The 15,735-nt window shown below is 35.7% G+C and overlaps 1 protein-coding gene across 1 annotated transcript in view; it reads right to left on the bottom strand.

The window, feature by feature from the left end:
• Positions 1-15,735, bottom strand: part of MALRD1 (MAM and LDL receptor class A domain containing 1) — a 543,248-nt gene that overhangs the window by 442,408 nt on the left and 85,105 nt on the right. Inside the window, 1 exon segment of the mRNA XM_071221350.1 lies at positions 8,448-8,568. Within this exon segment, the coding sequence (XP_071077451.1) occupies positions 8,448-8,568 (121 nt within the window).

The raw sequence follows: 15,735 nt of genomic DNA, 5'->3' as shown, positions 1-15,735 counted from the left end.
CATAGTGAAACAAGCTAAAAAAAAAAAAAATAGCAAATGAGACCCACATCTCTGAGTGTTTATTTTAACTTATTCTCTGCTTCTACTGCAGAGTTAATTTTATACTGGGTATCTGTTTATTCATAGAAATGCTAATTCTTCACCCTATATTTAAGAATCTATGCATTGAAGATTCTGGCCAATATAGTAGTTTGGGAAAAATACACAATCAGTATCTAGGTTTAAAAAAGTAAATCAGAAAAATAATAAAAAAATAAATTTTTCTGATACTGTGTGACGTGGTTTGCTTAGGCATTGTTGAATTCAAATATTAAGTATTGACTAATGTGGTTTTTCCTATGAACAGAGAGAAAAGTAGGAAATACAAAATTGTTCAGATGTATTTTTAGAAAAAAAGGACATGTATTTCAAACTAAACAGGTTTTAGATAGAAATAAACTACAGAGCTTGGAAAATGTTTGAGAATATTAAAATATCTTCACAAAGTACAGAGTTGGCTTTCTCATCTGCATAACATGGTGTAGATTAAAACAAACTTTAATATATATACATTAATATCTTGTTCATCCCATGTGACATCAAAAATGTATCCCTGATACTATTTGACACATGAAATCTTCATTTCCCAATTTGTAAATTACTTTCTAGAATTAAAGCAAGCACTGTTAAAGCAGTATTACCTATCTTAGTCTTCAAGAAAATTAAAAATTTTGCACAAAAATGGGAACTTCTGAACAGTATCTTTATGACCATGACAGAGGTGAAAGCAAATTGCACGTCAAGCGCAGTGTAGCTGGGACCCTTCTCCTTGGCTGATAGGACTGTTTGTTAACACAATAACCCTTTGGCCAAACAGAAGAAAAAGGGCAAAATGCACTAAGTGTCATTAAATGCCCACTTAAACCAAAAATTGAACTTTATTGTCTGTACTTAAGAAATAATTCAAATTCACAATTTTAACCTGAGAAAAATAAAAGATGCCCTTTAAAAAGATGACAGCGGCATACTGATTTCAAATAGCCCCTGCAGGGGGAGCAGACTTTTCGGAATGCTGAGACTGCGTGAGCACAGCTGGGAGCTGACTGCTCTCTGTCTCCCACTTGGCCCCCAGTTCTCTTAGGGTTTGTCCTACTGACGCCAGGTTGGGTTTGAGAGCTGAAGACAGATAATTTTCAACATTCTCTTGAATGAAAACATACAGATTATTTGTCAAAGATCTTCATAAAAACAGCATAAACCCAGTACAAAATCACACTGACATGAACTTTTCTGAATGTTTCTACCAGGCCTAGACAAAAATCAATGCTTTATCCTGCAGCCCACCCGGCAACGGGCTGAAGGCCAGGGGAAGTTCTGCTGAAAGATGTCTCTGCCCTGCTATGTAGGTAATTCATTCTTCAGTTACCATAAATAAATACTAGAGAAACAATTAAACACCACAGTCAGTTAGCTGTCCAAAAAAGAAAGAAAGGAAGGAGGGAGAAATGGAAGGAAGGAAGGAAGAAAAGAAGGATTGTTCCTTGAAAACCTGTATACCTAGGTTGCAGTTTAAATAATTGTAGTTTTACATTACAATATAAATGAATATAGAAATATTCACTTAAATCATCCAAGGTTATCAAAATAATACAAAATGTCATAATATTCACACATTCCAAATTTTTTAATCCAATAACTTTTTAAATCTCTTTTACCAAAATTGGTTAAAACTTATATATACACATATATGTTTTTTTACTAAAAGATTTGAAGATTTTCAAAGGCACTGAAAACCTAATTCTTAGTAAGTTTAATACTGTTTTGTGGTAGGCCAAAATCATTCTTAGCTTAAAGGAAAAAGAAATCATTGTTCATGAAAATGAGATTAGAATAAATTACATCAAAATATTAAATATTTAAAATTCTAGAATATCAAAGTTCTTTTTAAGGAGGATTTACTATATATGAATAGAAATCCTGAGGGTAGTATTGTCTTTTTCTGCTTACAGAAAACATCTGTTTTTTCAAGCAATTAAGTTCCCTATGGGGAAATTGATATGCTGGTTAGTTCAATGCTAGACACTCAGCTTAGAAGCCATGCACTTCCTTCTCTACTTTTTGCTTCAGTGAAGACAAAAGACCCTTACCCCTACTACCATAAATTCTCTGCTGTGCCTTTATCTTCTCTCAACTCACTGCCAGAATCTTTAATGCATAGGTTCATAAAAATGAGATGAAGAATTAGCATTTCTATGAATAAACAGATTCCCAGTATAAAATTAGCTCTGCAAAAAAAGCAGGCAAAGAAATGAAAATAAAGACTCTAGAGAGCTGGAGTTCATTGCTAATTTTTAACTCAGTTCACTATGGTCATGGGTTCATTGCCAGACAGTGATCTTCATCTTCTTTTCATGTCTAGAAAACAGCTTTTAATTTCCTGAAACACCCTATGGGAATTGAAGGCAATTCAGTAAGTGTCAGATTTATGAAATGTAATGTGATTAAAGAAATAATTACTACAGAGAATGGATTAAGTTTTGTTGTTATTTTTAAGGACAGTCACTGTTTAAACTTCTGTACAGAATTTACTCAGTTACTATTTGACCTCCCAGTGACCTACTAAGAGCCTGATTTCACCTCCAAAAGTGAATCTTTACCACTGACTTCAAAATTCCTACTGCTCAAACGGATCACAGGGAAACTCTTCATTTCTGGCAAGTATCATTCTCAATTTAGTGAATACCTTGAAAGGATAGAAAGGCTAATAATGTGTGATTAAGAATTTGGGTTCTTGAGGCAGACTGCCTGCCCTGAAAATGGGATTCCACCAATTATGGACCAGACAACATTAGGGAGGAGTGCCGGTAACAAATTCATTGTGTCTCAGCTCCAGACATACCCTCCTTTGTACCACTTTGAGATACTGACACTGGACCCTAGAAACATTTCTAATTGACTAGCTCACACAATGTTAGACTGTTTAGTAGGGAGCATAGGCTGGGTGCCACGAAGCATAAGAGGGGAAGGAACTTCTACATTTGGTTCCAGGGTACTTTTTTTCCCTCTTGCCCAATGACTGCCAGCAATGTACGATGACCCTTCAGTGAGTTTTCAGGCATCCTGGTGGGTAATTTCTCCCTTGGCCCATCAGTCGTTAACCAAATCTAGCCCAAAGCATCCCAGCACATTTCCCCACATTCCAGGGTCCCAGTCATAGCCTCACCAATAAAGTCTTAATCCCAGGTTGGGCTGTAGGTAGGGTGTACTTATCATACATTCTTTCCTTGGATTCTCTATCTCAGCCGTAGATGTAGAAGCTGCCCCCTATGTGTGTTATTCTTTTCCTCTTTATTGTTTTATTTTTTGTAGTTAACTACTTTTTACCATGTAATAGTTCTTTATATTAAATCTTCCCTGTTCAAATTTCTCATGTGGTTTCTGTCTCCTGAATGGACACTGATTGATAAGAAAGTCTGTAAAATGAGGTTAATAAGAGTGCAACCTCTTAGATTTGTTTTGATGGTTAAGAGCTTCTATAAATAAAATTGCTGTTCCAAATATATTTGGCAATAGTCTAATGCATATCAGAGACAGACTGAGAATGGTTAGTCCCTGGCTGAACTGTCAATAGATGATTCTGCTGAGATAGCAAGAAACCCAGGGAATGTTTTAAGAAATTTCTGCTGAGAAATTATTTGCCTTCCATAAAATATATTCTCCAACTCCCTAGAGTTAAAATAGCACTTTGTTTTACACTTCTGGTTATAATTACAATGAAACACTATTAAACACTGCTAAAGTATTTCTTTCCTAATAGACTAAGTTTCTTGAGGGAAATAATCATACTTTATTATTTACTGAATCTCTCGATACAGAGTAGACACTTAATAAAGGTTTGTGGTGGGTCACAGCATGGCTACCTTGCCAACATACCAAAATTCATCAACGGCTTTGATTTTTTTCATCATTCTGATCTATGTTCTGTGCGAATGGCTGGGAGTCTCTCCAGCTCTGCTCCACCATGCCTCACACATATGTCCATGCCCCCACTTCCTTGGCTGAAAACTACCTTGATTTTCATTTCAGGTATGGGATCAATAAAATGTGACCTCCCCTCTTATCTAGCAATGGCAGTTATTTAGACAATTCTGCAAAAGCTAATCCGCCAACACCCCCCTTCTTTTCCTTCTTCATTAATTTTCCAGGGATGCTGGGATAACATTAGAGCAATATCAGTACAATACAGCAGGAATGCATACGCGATTTTGAAAAAGAGAAACTTAAAAGAGACCCTCAAAGATTTAAAAAATATATGGAACTAGCCATGATTTACAGTTCTAAGACCAATGTATTTATTGATGCACTACAGTTTGAGAAAATATTCTTAAGCATTATGGAGCAGTTCTCTGTCATTAATTATACTAGAATGACAATTGTTTAGAGTAAGAATATGCATTCCTATAATAGGAAAAGTATTTAATAAAGGAACATTTATAATAGAATCTTGTTCTTATCTTTTGAATTCTTTCTTACACTTATTTCAAATTTTATATTCCAACACAGCAAAACTGAAAGTAAGTTGTCTTCCTTCATTGCTATTGTTTTAAAGCTAATCTGGTGTGCAAGTCATTTCGGTTGTTAGAGGTCTCAATTCTGTCTTCACGAAACACCCTTCACTTAAGTAGTATGTGCTTTAAATTGGGAGAATGAATATGTACACATAAATCTTAGCCGAGTGACTACTAAAGTGATGAAAAGCCACTAAAAGTGACTGGCTAAAGGACTGACTCACCACGATTGGCTTCATCTGCTTCTTGTGGGCTGTCGGACGTAAAATCACAGAGCTTGCCGGATGAAATAGAGCCTGCATCCTCACGAGGCACAAATCCACCTTTAAAACTAAAAGATGAAGTAGGTAAAACACATTTTCTCCTTCAACAAATAAACAGAATGCATGATTGTTTCAAGAACACTACTTTTTAAATATGCTTATGATGAAGAAGCTGTATAAAAGGCAAATCAAAGTACAATTGCTACTTCCATTATGTGTCTGGTACTTCAAATGTAAACAGAAAGGTTAATAACTCTAAGAATTGTTCTAAAGGGTTATAGCCAATTGTAATGCCAACTGAAGCTTTCAATGGCTTTAATTCAAGTACAAGGTCGCAGTAAACCTTTGGTCATTCCACTCCCCAAATATAACAATTCACTAGCAGTGGGACTTGGCATGTTTTTTAACTCCTCTTCCAGTCCTGCCCCTGAAGTTCTGCCTGGTAGTAATACTAAATTCCATAAAGGAGATCCTATAATTGCTTATTGAACAAATTTTCAATAATGGTAAAACCACTGGCCTTTCAAGAATAATTCATATAATTTAGGTCTAATTAGAATTATGCTGTAACCAATGGAGCTGATATTCAAATTGAGGCTCATATAAGTGAATTATGAGTTCACTTACAAAAAAATCTCTATAACTGAGATAAAATCCTCTGAGACTTCTGTTAAGGTTAATTTTAGTGATAATTTAAAACTTTTAGCCACACTTTTGCCTCCAATTGCATTTTTCAATGCCATCTTTAATGCCTTTCTACTACTCCAATGCTGGTGATATGGAATTTGATTAGAAGACGGAAAGTATTTCATTAAATAACAAATAAGGAAAGGCCGAGTAACCCTCAAAAATTCATTAATCATTAAATCTGATGCTTTGCATCCTTAAATGTCTTATCAGAAAGGCACGTGCGTGCACACACGGAGCTTAGAAAGGTTTATTATAAGCCCGTTCTAGATGAAGTGTTAGATTGGCCAAAACATCCATTGTGTTTTTCCCATAAGATGGCTGCCATAGTAGTGCTTAGTTGTCTTTAATGTCATTGAAAACAATTTTGTTAGATTGTATTGTGACAGCTGTCATATCAGTGTGCATTAAAAAAAACTTATCAAAATTGGTGAATTTTTGTGCAGCCATTTTAACATTGAAGATGGGAGAAAATACGCAGCATTTTCAATGTATCATGCTTTATTATTTCAAGAGAGGTGAAAATGCAACTGAAATGCACAAAAAGATTTGTGCAGTGTATGGAGGAACTGTAACTGATCGAATGTGTCAAAAGTGGTTTGTGAAGTTTCTTGGTACTATTGACATTTTGGCCAAATAATTTTTTGCTGTGGGGCTGTCTTATGCACTGAAAGATGTTTAGCAACACCCATGGCCTCTACCCACTAGAAGGCAATAGCAGGAGATAGCTGACACACTCAAAATATCCAAATCAATAAAGTTATTGGTGAAAATGAAAAATATCTTTTATTTTACAGAAAAAATTAACAGACTTTTTGGCCAACCCAATAATTATATGTTAACACCATATAAAATTAGGATATAGAAGTATATAGTCTCTCCAATGATATGTCTTTAATAAAGATCCTTCAATTAAAATTTCTTTAATCTAGCTCTCAATTCAGAATTGTTTCTCCTATGTCATCCTTGGTCAGAACATTTAGCTCTTGTAAACATGGAAGTTTCCCACCTACTATGTTGTTTGTTTAAGGAAACACAACTTCAGAATAAACGATCTGACTGATATCCACATGCAAACATTTGTCTTGTATACACATAAAGAAAAATGAAGCGCGGCAGTTCTCAGGCAACAATTTTAATACTGTCTGTGCATTGATACCAGGAGTAGGAGAGGCCGGAGGGAAACATCCCTCAGTGCGAGAATGACAAAGTAACTGCAAGCGCCATGTCTGCTGTTTAGTGCACTTGCAAGGCTTAAATAAGGGCTAGAGTTTCAAAAGTGCCTATTTGACTATTTGGAATCCATTTGAATAATGACCTTCCGGTCCCTTAATTTAAATTGTCTACAAAGTATGTAGTCAAGAAATTAGCCAAACTCCACCTATTACATGAAAATATCATGTTTTGAATTTAAACAGAGAATATTAGGGTTAAGATTTAAATTTTTGGCTGGCCTTAAGTCAGTTTTCCAAACATGATACTTCTTTTTGGAATCCTAAGTAATTCTGAAACATGTGTATCATTATATATTCACAGAGGTGCCAAATAAAATTAAAATTAATTTTTACAGAAGTGCTTTGTAATATGCAAAATAATTAAAATTCTTTCATAATTTTTAAAATTAAAATATCTGTATGTGATGATTTTAGCCACAGTACAGAATATTATTGGAAGACAGCCTAGGGCCTACACTGTTACATATATTTTTACATTTTTAAAAATATGCATGCTATCTACATAAAATTAAATTTAAAAGCCTCTGCACAGCAAAAGAAACCAACAACGAAGCAACCGACTGAAGGGGAGGAGATATTTGCAAACAATACCTTCGATAAGGGCTGATATCTAAAGTATTTAAGGAGCTACACAACTCAACAACATGCACACACTCTTCCCAGGAAGACACACAGATGGCCAACAGAAACACGAAAAGATGCTCAGCTCCACTGGCTACAAGGCCAATGCAAGTCAGAGCAACGATGAGATTGTCACTTCATATCTGTCAGAAGGGTTATTATCAAAAAGACATGAAAAACAAGTGTTGGAAATGATGAGGAGAAAAAGGAACCTGCGTACACTACTGGTGGGGATGTCAACTGGTGCAGCCATTACGGAAAACAGTATGAACAGTATGGAGGTTTCTCAAAAAATTAATGATAGAACCACCATATGACCCATTAATCCCTTTGCTGGATATGTACCAGAAAACATTTGAAAAGAGTTATCCCTAAAGATATATGTACCCCTAGGTTTATTGTAGCACAATTCATGGTGGCCAAGATGTGGAAACAACCCACGTATCCATCAGTGGATACTTGGGTAAAGAAGTTGTGGTACATATATACGATGGAATAATACTCAGCCAAAAGAAAGGATTAAATACTGCCAATCGTGACAGTATGGATGGATATTGAGAATATCATGGTAAGCAGAGTTGGTCAAATGAAGAAGTACAAGAACCGTGTGATTTCACTCATATGTATGATATGTATGACAAAAAACAACAAATGAACAAATAAAACAAATAATGTTTAAAAAACTTATAAGCACAGTCAATAGCATGGGGCTACCAGCAGGGAAGGAAAGTGGGGAGGTTGGAGGAGGTAAGTGAGGCCGAATACATGGTGACAGGAGGATATGAGACTTTGGGAGCGGCAAGCACACAGTCATAATCAGTGACTTATTATAGAATTGTACACTTGAAACTTATATAATGCTATTAAGCAATGCCACTCCAATAACTAATTTTTAAAAAATAAAAAGTAATGAACTAATTAAATTAAAGTGTATATATCTTAGTTTTCAAGGACACGTGATTTAACCCACATCCCAGTATTAGGTATTAGTGAGCTATATTACTGAATGACTCTAGTGTATTTTATATTTTGATGTCAAGAAGAACTAATTATTTCAAGGTTTAAAATTGCAATGAGCACAAGAAAATACTTACCTTTGCTTACTATGCTGGTACCTGAAAGTGACTTACATGAAATTTCACATCCCTGGGATATACTGATGTCATATAGAGGAATGGTAGTATTTGATGATAAAACAGTAGCCCCTAAAATTAACTGTAATTACAGAAAGACAAGTTATTAAAAATATACCATAAAAGTAAACATTTTACAATCATATTTCTTTGTGTAGAGAGAAGCTCATTTGCATCTATCACATCTTCCAATGTAATTTTAGAAAACTGTTTTGACCAAGCATTCAAATTATAAATGTATATAGTCATAACTGCTTTGACAGCATCTTATGTAACCTAAATACTCTAGGTAACCTTGTTTCAGTGAAAAGTTGTAACATTCATCAGTACTGAAGGGTCGCCTTCCCATTGGAGCCATTGAGACATATGCATTTAAAATAAGATCTTTGAGGTAATCACCTATGTGGTTTACAACTCAATTTAATCAAGATATGAATTCATTTGTAATGGGTCCGCTGTAAACAATGGTTCGTTTTCATATAAGAATATATACATACTTTTATGTATTATGTATGCATCATATGCAGAAATTTACTTAGTGGGGTAAAGCATACAATCTATAACCATATACACTGGTTGGCAATATTCACATGCTAAAGCACTCAGAGGCATCTTTAAGTTTAATTTATGCTAATATTCTGAAAATGACTGATATAATTCCTTCTTGTTAATCACATCAGTATGTTGTTATTCCACTGTCTTAATAAAAAAGAAAGAATGAAATTATGTCTGGAGTCTTAAGGACAAATAACAGGACCACCAGTTAAGGACACAGCTAGTAAGTGCATCTCTGTGTTATCAGGGAGGGTCTCTGACCCCACAGACCTTACAGTTTACTTTGTATGATACTAAACTCCACCACAAGTGCTATACAAGAGATGAGGTTAATATACTAGGAGAGTTAAAAAAGCACTTCATTATTTCTCTGCCAAGAATGTGAAACAGAATTTGAAAAAAGAATTGGTAAAGAAGTAGTACTAAGCCTTGGTTATAATTGCTGCCTAAGATTTTGTGATACTGAGAAGCTAATGACATTACAAGCTAAAGCAAGGACACGTGAAAATGTATGGTACCCTTGGAAAACTTTGGGGCTACAGAATGATGGGGTTAGAGATACTACCCCAAAATATGGCAACCTGACATCTTGAATATTTCAAGCTGAAGGACCTGGAGAAATGTCAGTGCAGGATGAAATTTTTGATCTTCTCTTGAAGCAGATCATAACCTCCTCATATAAGAGGCACCCTCCCTGTACCTGGAGGAAAGGAGTATCCTGATCTCTAGAGACAAAAAGACACAGAGAGGAATCTGAATAAACAGGCCTTGTTAAATGTCCTCTAGATCACTACACTTCCCTTGTACTCCTTGCCCTGTGATAGTCATTGGACCTCAGATAAAAACACTCAGGATTAACTGTTTCTTGGGGTCTTCGTGTCCTTATGAACACTCACGTGTCACATCAAAATTACATTAGACTATTTTGTATGCTTTTTGCCTGTTAATCTGCTTAGTCAGTTTGATTTTCAGACCCAGTCCCACCTGAAGAGGTATAAAGGGACTAAGGAAAACTTTTTCCTCCACTACACAGGAGAACAGGGTTTTTAAGAGAACAAATAATTGAATAATAGATGGAAAGGACTGATGGCATGAAGTGGCGCAGCCTAACTGAAGAGAAACTGGATGACACCAAACAAAAAGAAAAATAGTATAGACTACAAAAATTAAGCCTACTTTTCAGCCTTCGTGCTAGAGAGACACTCATAGGCATAGACATGAAGGCCTGTGAGGGAATATTTATTTCAATGCTGGTTTTGATAACAAATGAATAGGAGCAATTCAAACACGAGTTAATCAATAGATGATGATATAGACCATGGATTATTATGCCAGTTAAAAATAATATCTATCTTTATGTGCTAACATGGAAAGACCTTCAATATGTATTTCTGCGTAAAAAATTAAATGACAGAAAAAAGTTACAGTATGACACTGAAGCAGGATAGTAAGAAGCTAGGAAAATTCCCTGGCAAGTAGAATAAGGAACCTGAGACAGAGGGCTGGTTCAAACTGGCCCCATCTAGCACCCTGACTCACAAGCCTGCTTCTCCCTTTCAAAGGATTAAGCCCTCAGGACAATGAGGTTCTGACCAGCATCAAATAATCTTAGGAACAAAGCTTTGGGCCTGATGACCACAGAGACAGAGTTTGGTCAAACCAGAGATGACATCTACACCTTAGTTTTATTTCAGATACAGGCAGAGAAAATCAGCAAAACCAGATGAAGTGCTGCCATGGCTGACATCAGGACCAGCTGCAATGACCCATGACCCCCTCCCTATCCTAGCACCAACCAATTAGTAAAGACCACAACCCTAAAGGAACAGACCTGGAAGGCTGATGAGTATTCTATTGAGATCCCCCCTTGAGAACTCCCCTAAAATTCCTGCCTTTACAGAACAGATAAAAACCCGTATGGCAAACAACCCAGTGAGTGTACTTTCTCTCTTTCTAGAGCATGCCCATGCCTTCACCCCTTCTTTCTTAAAGTGTGTACCTTTGCTTTCTTTCTCCAAAGGCCCTTCATTGGCCTTGGTAACTTGTTTCCTAAGTCCATGCAGCCCAGTTGTCTCACTTCTTCTGCCTGTGATTTTCTCTCTAAAGGGCCAAGGCAAACACACCTATGTTCAACTATTCCTCACATTCCCAAAGGGCAAAGGCAGCTCCACCTAGGCTCACTTCTGCTGCTATGATCTTGCCTCTTCTATCTTAAGCCCTTCCTTTGTTTCGCTGTCCCAAGCTTTGATGAATGTACTCTCAAAATCACCCTGGACTTGTATTGGGAAATCCTTCCTGCACAAAGTCAAGAACTGAGATCCCACATTGCCACTAACAATACTATTAGACTAAAAATACACAGTGGCTTAGGTTTCTAAATATATGTGGTAAATATATTCATATTACATAAATAGAAAGGGCCTGGAAATAAAAATAAACTAGTGTCTATAGTTACCTCAAGATAAAGACCATGGTGGGAGGTGATGAAGGTCAAGGGTAACTATTACTTTACCTATAATATTTGATACTTTATAATAAGATGTAGATCATTTTAATAATTTAAAAATTTGGCCTTTGTGCGAGAAACAGAAAATAATAACAAATTTTAAAGAAAGATTTTAAAAAACAAAATACAGGCATTGTAATCATAAAATATATTGTTCTTAACACCATTAAGCTGTTGTAATTTATTTGGGAAAGCTTTAATTTTGAAAGAATTTTCCTTTTATTCATTGTCATAATGCATATTGGATTGAAGTAAATTAAAATATAGATGCTTAATTCTTCAGACTCATTAGAGAAGCATTTGCTGACTACCATGTTTGAAGTTCTGCATTGCTCAAAGAAAAGTTGCGGAAAAGGCAAAATGTTTGGGTAGTTCTCTGTGCCCCTAGAGAGGTACATGATCTTATTCTTTGAATGGAATGGGGGAGCCCTGGGATGAGCTGAAGTGGAACTATGGGGTAGATCTTTAAAATATGGTTATGTTGTTTTGTCTGAAGGGAACCTCTAGACTCTTTTAAATATTCATATTAAAATGTAAGTATAAACCAAACCAAGCCAAATAAAAATGATATTAGTCATCTATACCTCTGTATGTTAACTTATATATAATTAAATTCAGGACTACAAAATTAAAAATTATAATCTACTATTAAAGTCTTCTCATCTGATAATTTCAAAATTATCTTGGCTAAATGGGTTTTTTATTGCTTGTTTTAACCTAGTTGATATTTTGATTTGTGAGCCAAGAGCTTCCTGTGGGAACGACAGTACCAATTAATAATCAGGAAATGAGAAAGAGGTTGCTCAGAAGAGATGTTTCAGCCACGGCTGAGGGAAGACTGAAAACCTCATTTCATAAGATTATCAAAGCAATTTGATCATTTAAACTTCAAATTATATGTAGGTATCTTTTCCTTCTGAACGTATCTTTTAAGATCTTGTTAAAAATTGTTTTATTCAAGTAATTATATTACTCTGTGAATGACCAAAATCATTTCTTGTTTTTGCTTTCAGGAACCACAACTTGTAAATGCTATTTATAATCAAGCAATTACTTTTTTTTTAATTTTATTTTTTTTAATTCTTTTTTAATTTATTTTTTAATTCTTATTGTTATTCAACTACACTTGTCTGCATTTTCTCCCCTTCCCTCCACCCCACCCCAGCCAGTCCCACCTCCCTCCCCTACCTCTACCCTCCCCCTTGATTTTGTCCATGTATCCTTTATAGTAGTTCCTGTAAACCCCTCTCCCCACTATCCCCACCCCACTCCCTCTGGCTATTGTTAGATTGTTCTTAACTTCAATGTCTCTGGTTATATTTTGTTAGGCAATTACTTTTTACACCTGCAAAACTAAGGGAAAGTTTTTCAGAAAAACACTCAACTAGCATATTCAGATTTGCTTCGTGATACCGTGCTTTAAAAAAGAATAACAAGGCCAATAAATATACATCTAAGAGCAATGGAAAAAGTAGGAATATATGAAGAAGAAAAATTGGAATATAGAAATTTTTGAGTAATGATAGTATCAATAATAAGAGCAACAGCTAACTTTTCTTTAGAGCTTTCTACACACCAGCACACTCACTTGTTTCAACCCTGTGAAGACTGCTACGTTTGCCTTCATTGTACAGCAAAGGAGCAGATGCTTAGAGAATTTAAGTAATTGGTTAAAGGTCAGATATCTAGTAAGAAAAATATATAACCTGAGCCACTTAATGATTACACTAGACTGCATCACTGAAATGAAATAAGGAGATAATCAGTCTTTAGCAGATGGTGCAGAACAGAACTACCTGGCAAAACAGATTTAATGAAGCCCCAGCATAAGAAAGTCGAGGACAGGGCGACTTTACAGAGCCTAGGCCAGCCTTCTCATCTGTACAATATAAATCTTACTCTTCACTGAATTTTCAAATAATGTTGGGAAATGGTTATTAATTTACATCCTTGACTCTGAGAAAGAGTGAACATGGTATTGATCATTGCAGAAAATTTCACTTAAAGGGCCATTTTAAAAATAAAATCTAAGAGATGACACAATTATATTTTAATAGGAAACTCAAGGAAAGTAGATCAATTGGAAGTCAATGGACAGTACTCAGAAAAAGTAACACCATTAGATATTAAAATTAAGAAAAGCAGTTAGGGGGGAAATATAAATTAAATGAATATATTTGTGTAAAAAGCTGGACACATCAAGTGAGCCAGCCAAGTTAAAACAGATCGGAAAGAATACTATTAACTATTTGACTTACATTGTTCCTATAAAAACTGTTCAGGAAATGGAGAGAGTATTGAAAAGTTGTTAATGAGCTGTTCCTGCGGAATAAACAGTAAGCCCTACCCTGTGCCTCCATGAAGAATGAAAGCCCTGCCTGACGGGGGATCCTTATTTCCTACGGAAATCAAAGCTGTCTGCATTCTGTTGTGATGTGTACATGAGACACCGGAAGGACCACAGCAAATCAGAATTTCATGGCTACGTGGGAAGAGAGGTCATAGAGTCGAATGCCTTTCTCCTTTCCAATATTTGGATTGGATTGGATTATGTTGTATAAATATGTTCAGAGTTTAGTCACATCGAGCTGACGGCCAGGTGAGGACTAAGGTCACCCTTAAATGATTCAATCCATTAAATTTAAAGTGACAAAGAAGCCTTTTTCCAAGAAGACAAACTTGAAATATTTAAATATGTAAAAGCTAGATGAACTATTCATAGGTATATCTTTTCCATGTGTTGTTGATAAAAGAATGAGGTAGAACCTAGACACTATCCTCATGCATATTTCTATATTTTTGAATATACACTTAGAAAAATCAGTTTAAAATGAACATGTCAGAATTTTTTTCCCTTTGGAGGATAAGAAGTGGGATTTAAAAAAGCTAAAAAGAGGACAAAACTGCAAACATTAACATTAAAAGCAAATAAAATGTTAACAGTAGTCAGTCCTGAGGTATGAGTACATGAGTATTCGCCTTGCCCTATATTTTCTATTTGTTTGAAATATTTAATGATATAAATGTAATTATATATTAAATAATACCGTTTATATTATGTGTGTGACTGTGCATAATTATGTGTCATATATTTGTGTCTATGTGTGTGTGTGTATAAAATCTGGACTGATTCACACCAGAATGTGAACAAGAGCCTGCAAGTCCTCATCTAAAGTTTTTGGGGCCAGGTGGGTTTTGAAATATTAATATTTCAGAGTTGAGGATGTTAATCTAATCCATATGGTTTGTATTACATGATTTTCTTGAGAAGCTTAGAGGCTGCCCTATAAATCAAACCCATCACTAAGTGAACTGCCTAAAGACCCCACGTGGTTCAGGATAGGTTAAGTTTTGCCTCTAAATTCATTTTTCACATACTTACTACTTTCCAAATTTTAATTTTCCAAATTGCTAATTAGAGATTGTGGACCTGTAATGGGCTTCTTAATGGTGAAATATGATGGAAACCTTCTTGTTTTTCTTTTTACACACCTGTAATCTCCAAAACAAACCTTTACTATAGCCAAGTAGAAAGATTAAGAAGGAACAGAGGCAGAGACAAAACTCTTACCTTCTCAGGGGTGAATTAAACATGGCAGAGGCTTAGTAAGAACCCAGGACCATTCACTCCTTTTGAAGGACATCACAATTAAGCTGAAGGGGATTGGTGATGAATGGGAGGCCCCAACTGGGGAGGGAGAATAGCCAGCATGTGGTGCTGAGCTCCCATGGAGCAGATAAAGGGAGAGAGGAGAGTGGCTCGGCAAGGCTGCTTTAGAAAGCATGACAAATCTGTTGCTACCAAATGATAAAGTCCTATCAAACCACTGCTGAGTCTACAAACTAGTTACTCTGCTCCAGATAATAAAGAGTAGTCTCACTTTGCACTGCAAATCACAGCCAAACAAAAAACCAAAATCCCAAAGAAAGAAATATTAAAGAGAGAAAAAAACCCTACACAATGCTGAAACTCCTCAGTAATAGTGATAGGTTAATGAATGCCATCAGGCCGAGAAAGGAATAGCATTTGTCTCAATGCAAAATATTTCTCAAACAACTAGTGTGGACGAAGGACATTCTGGTTTTTGTTTTGCTTTGTTTATTACTAACACTTTCAGAGCAGTTTTAGGTTCACTGTAACATTGAGGGGGGAGGTACAGAGTTTTCCATAGGCCCCCGGCTCCCACA

Source organism: Desmodus rotundus, chromosome 4 (genome assembly GCF_022682495.2).
Source record: "Desmodus rotundus isolate HL8 chromosome 4, HLdesRot8A.1, whole genome shotgun sequence".
Taxonomy (NCBI): Eukaryota; Metazoa; Chordata; class Mammalia; order Chiroptera; family Phyllostomidae; genus Desmodus; species Desmodus rotundus.
Note: the sequence above shows the minus strand (reverse complement) of the source record. Positions and strands in the feature narration are given on the sequence as shown.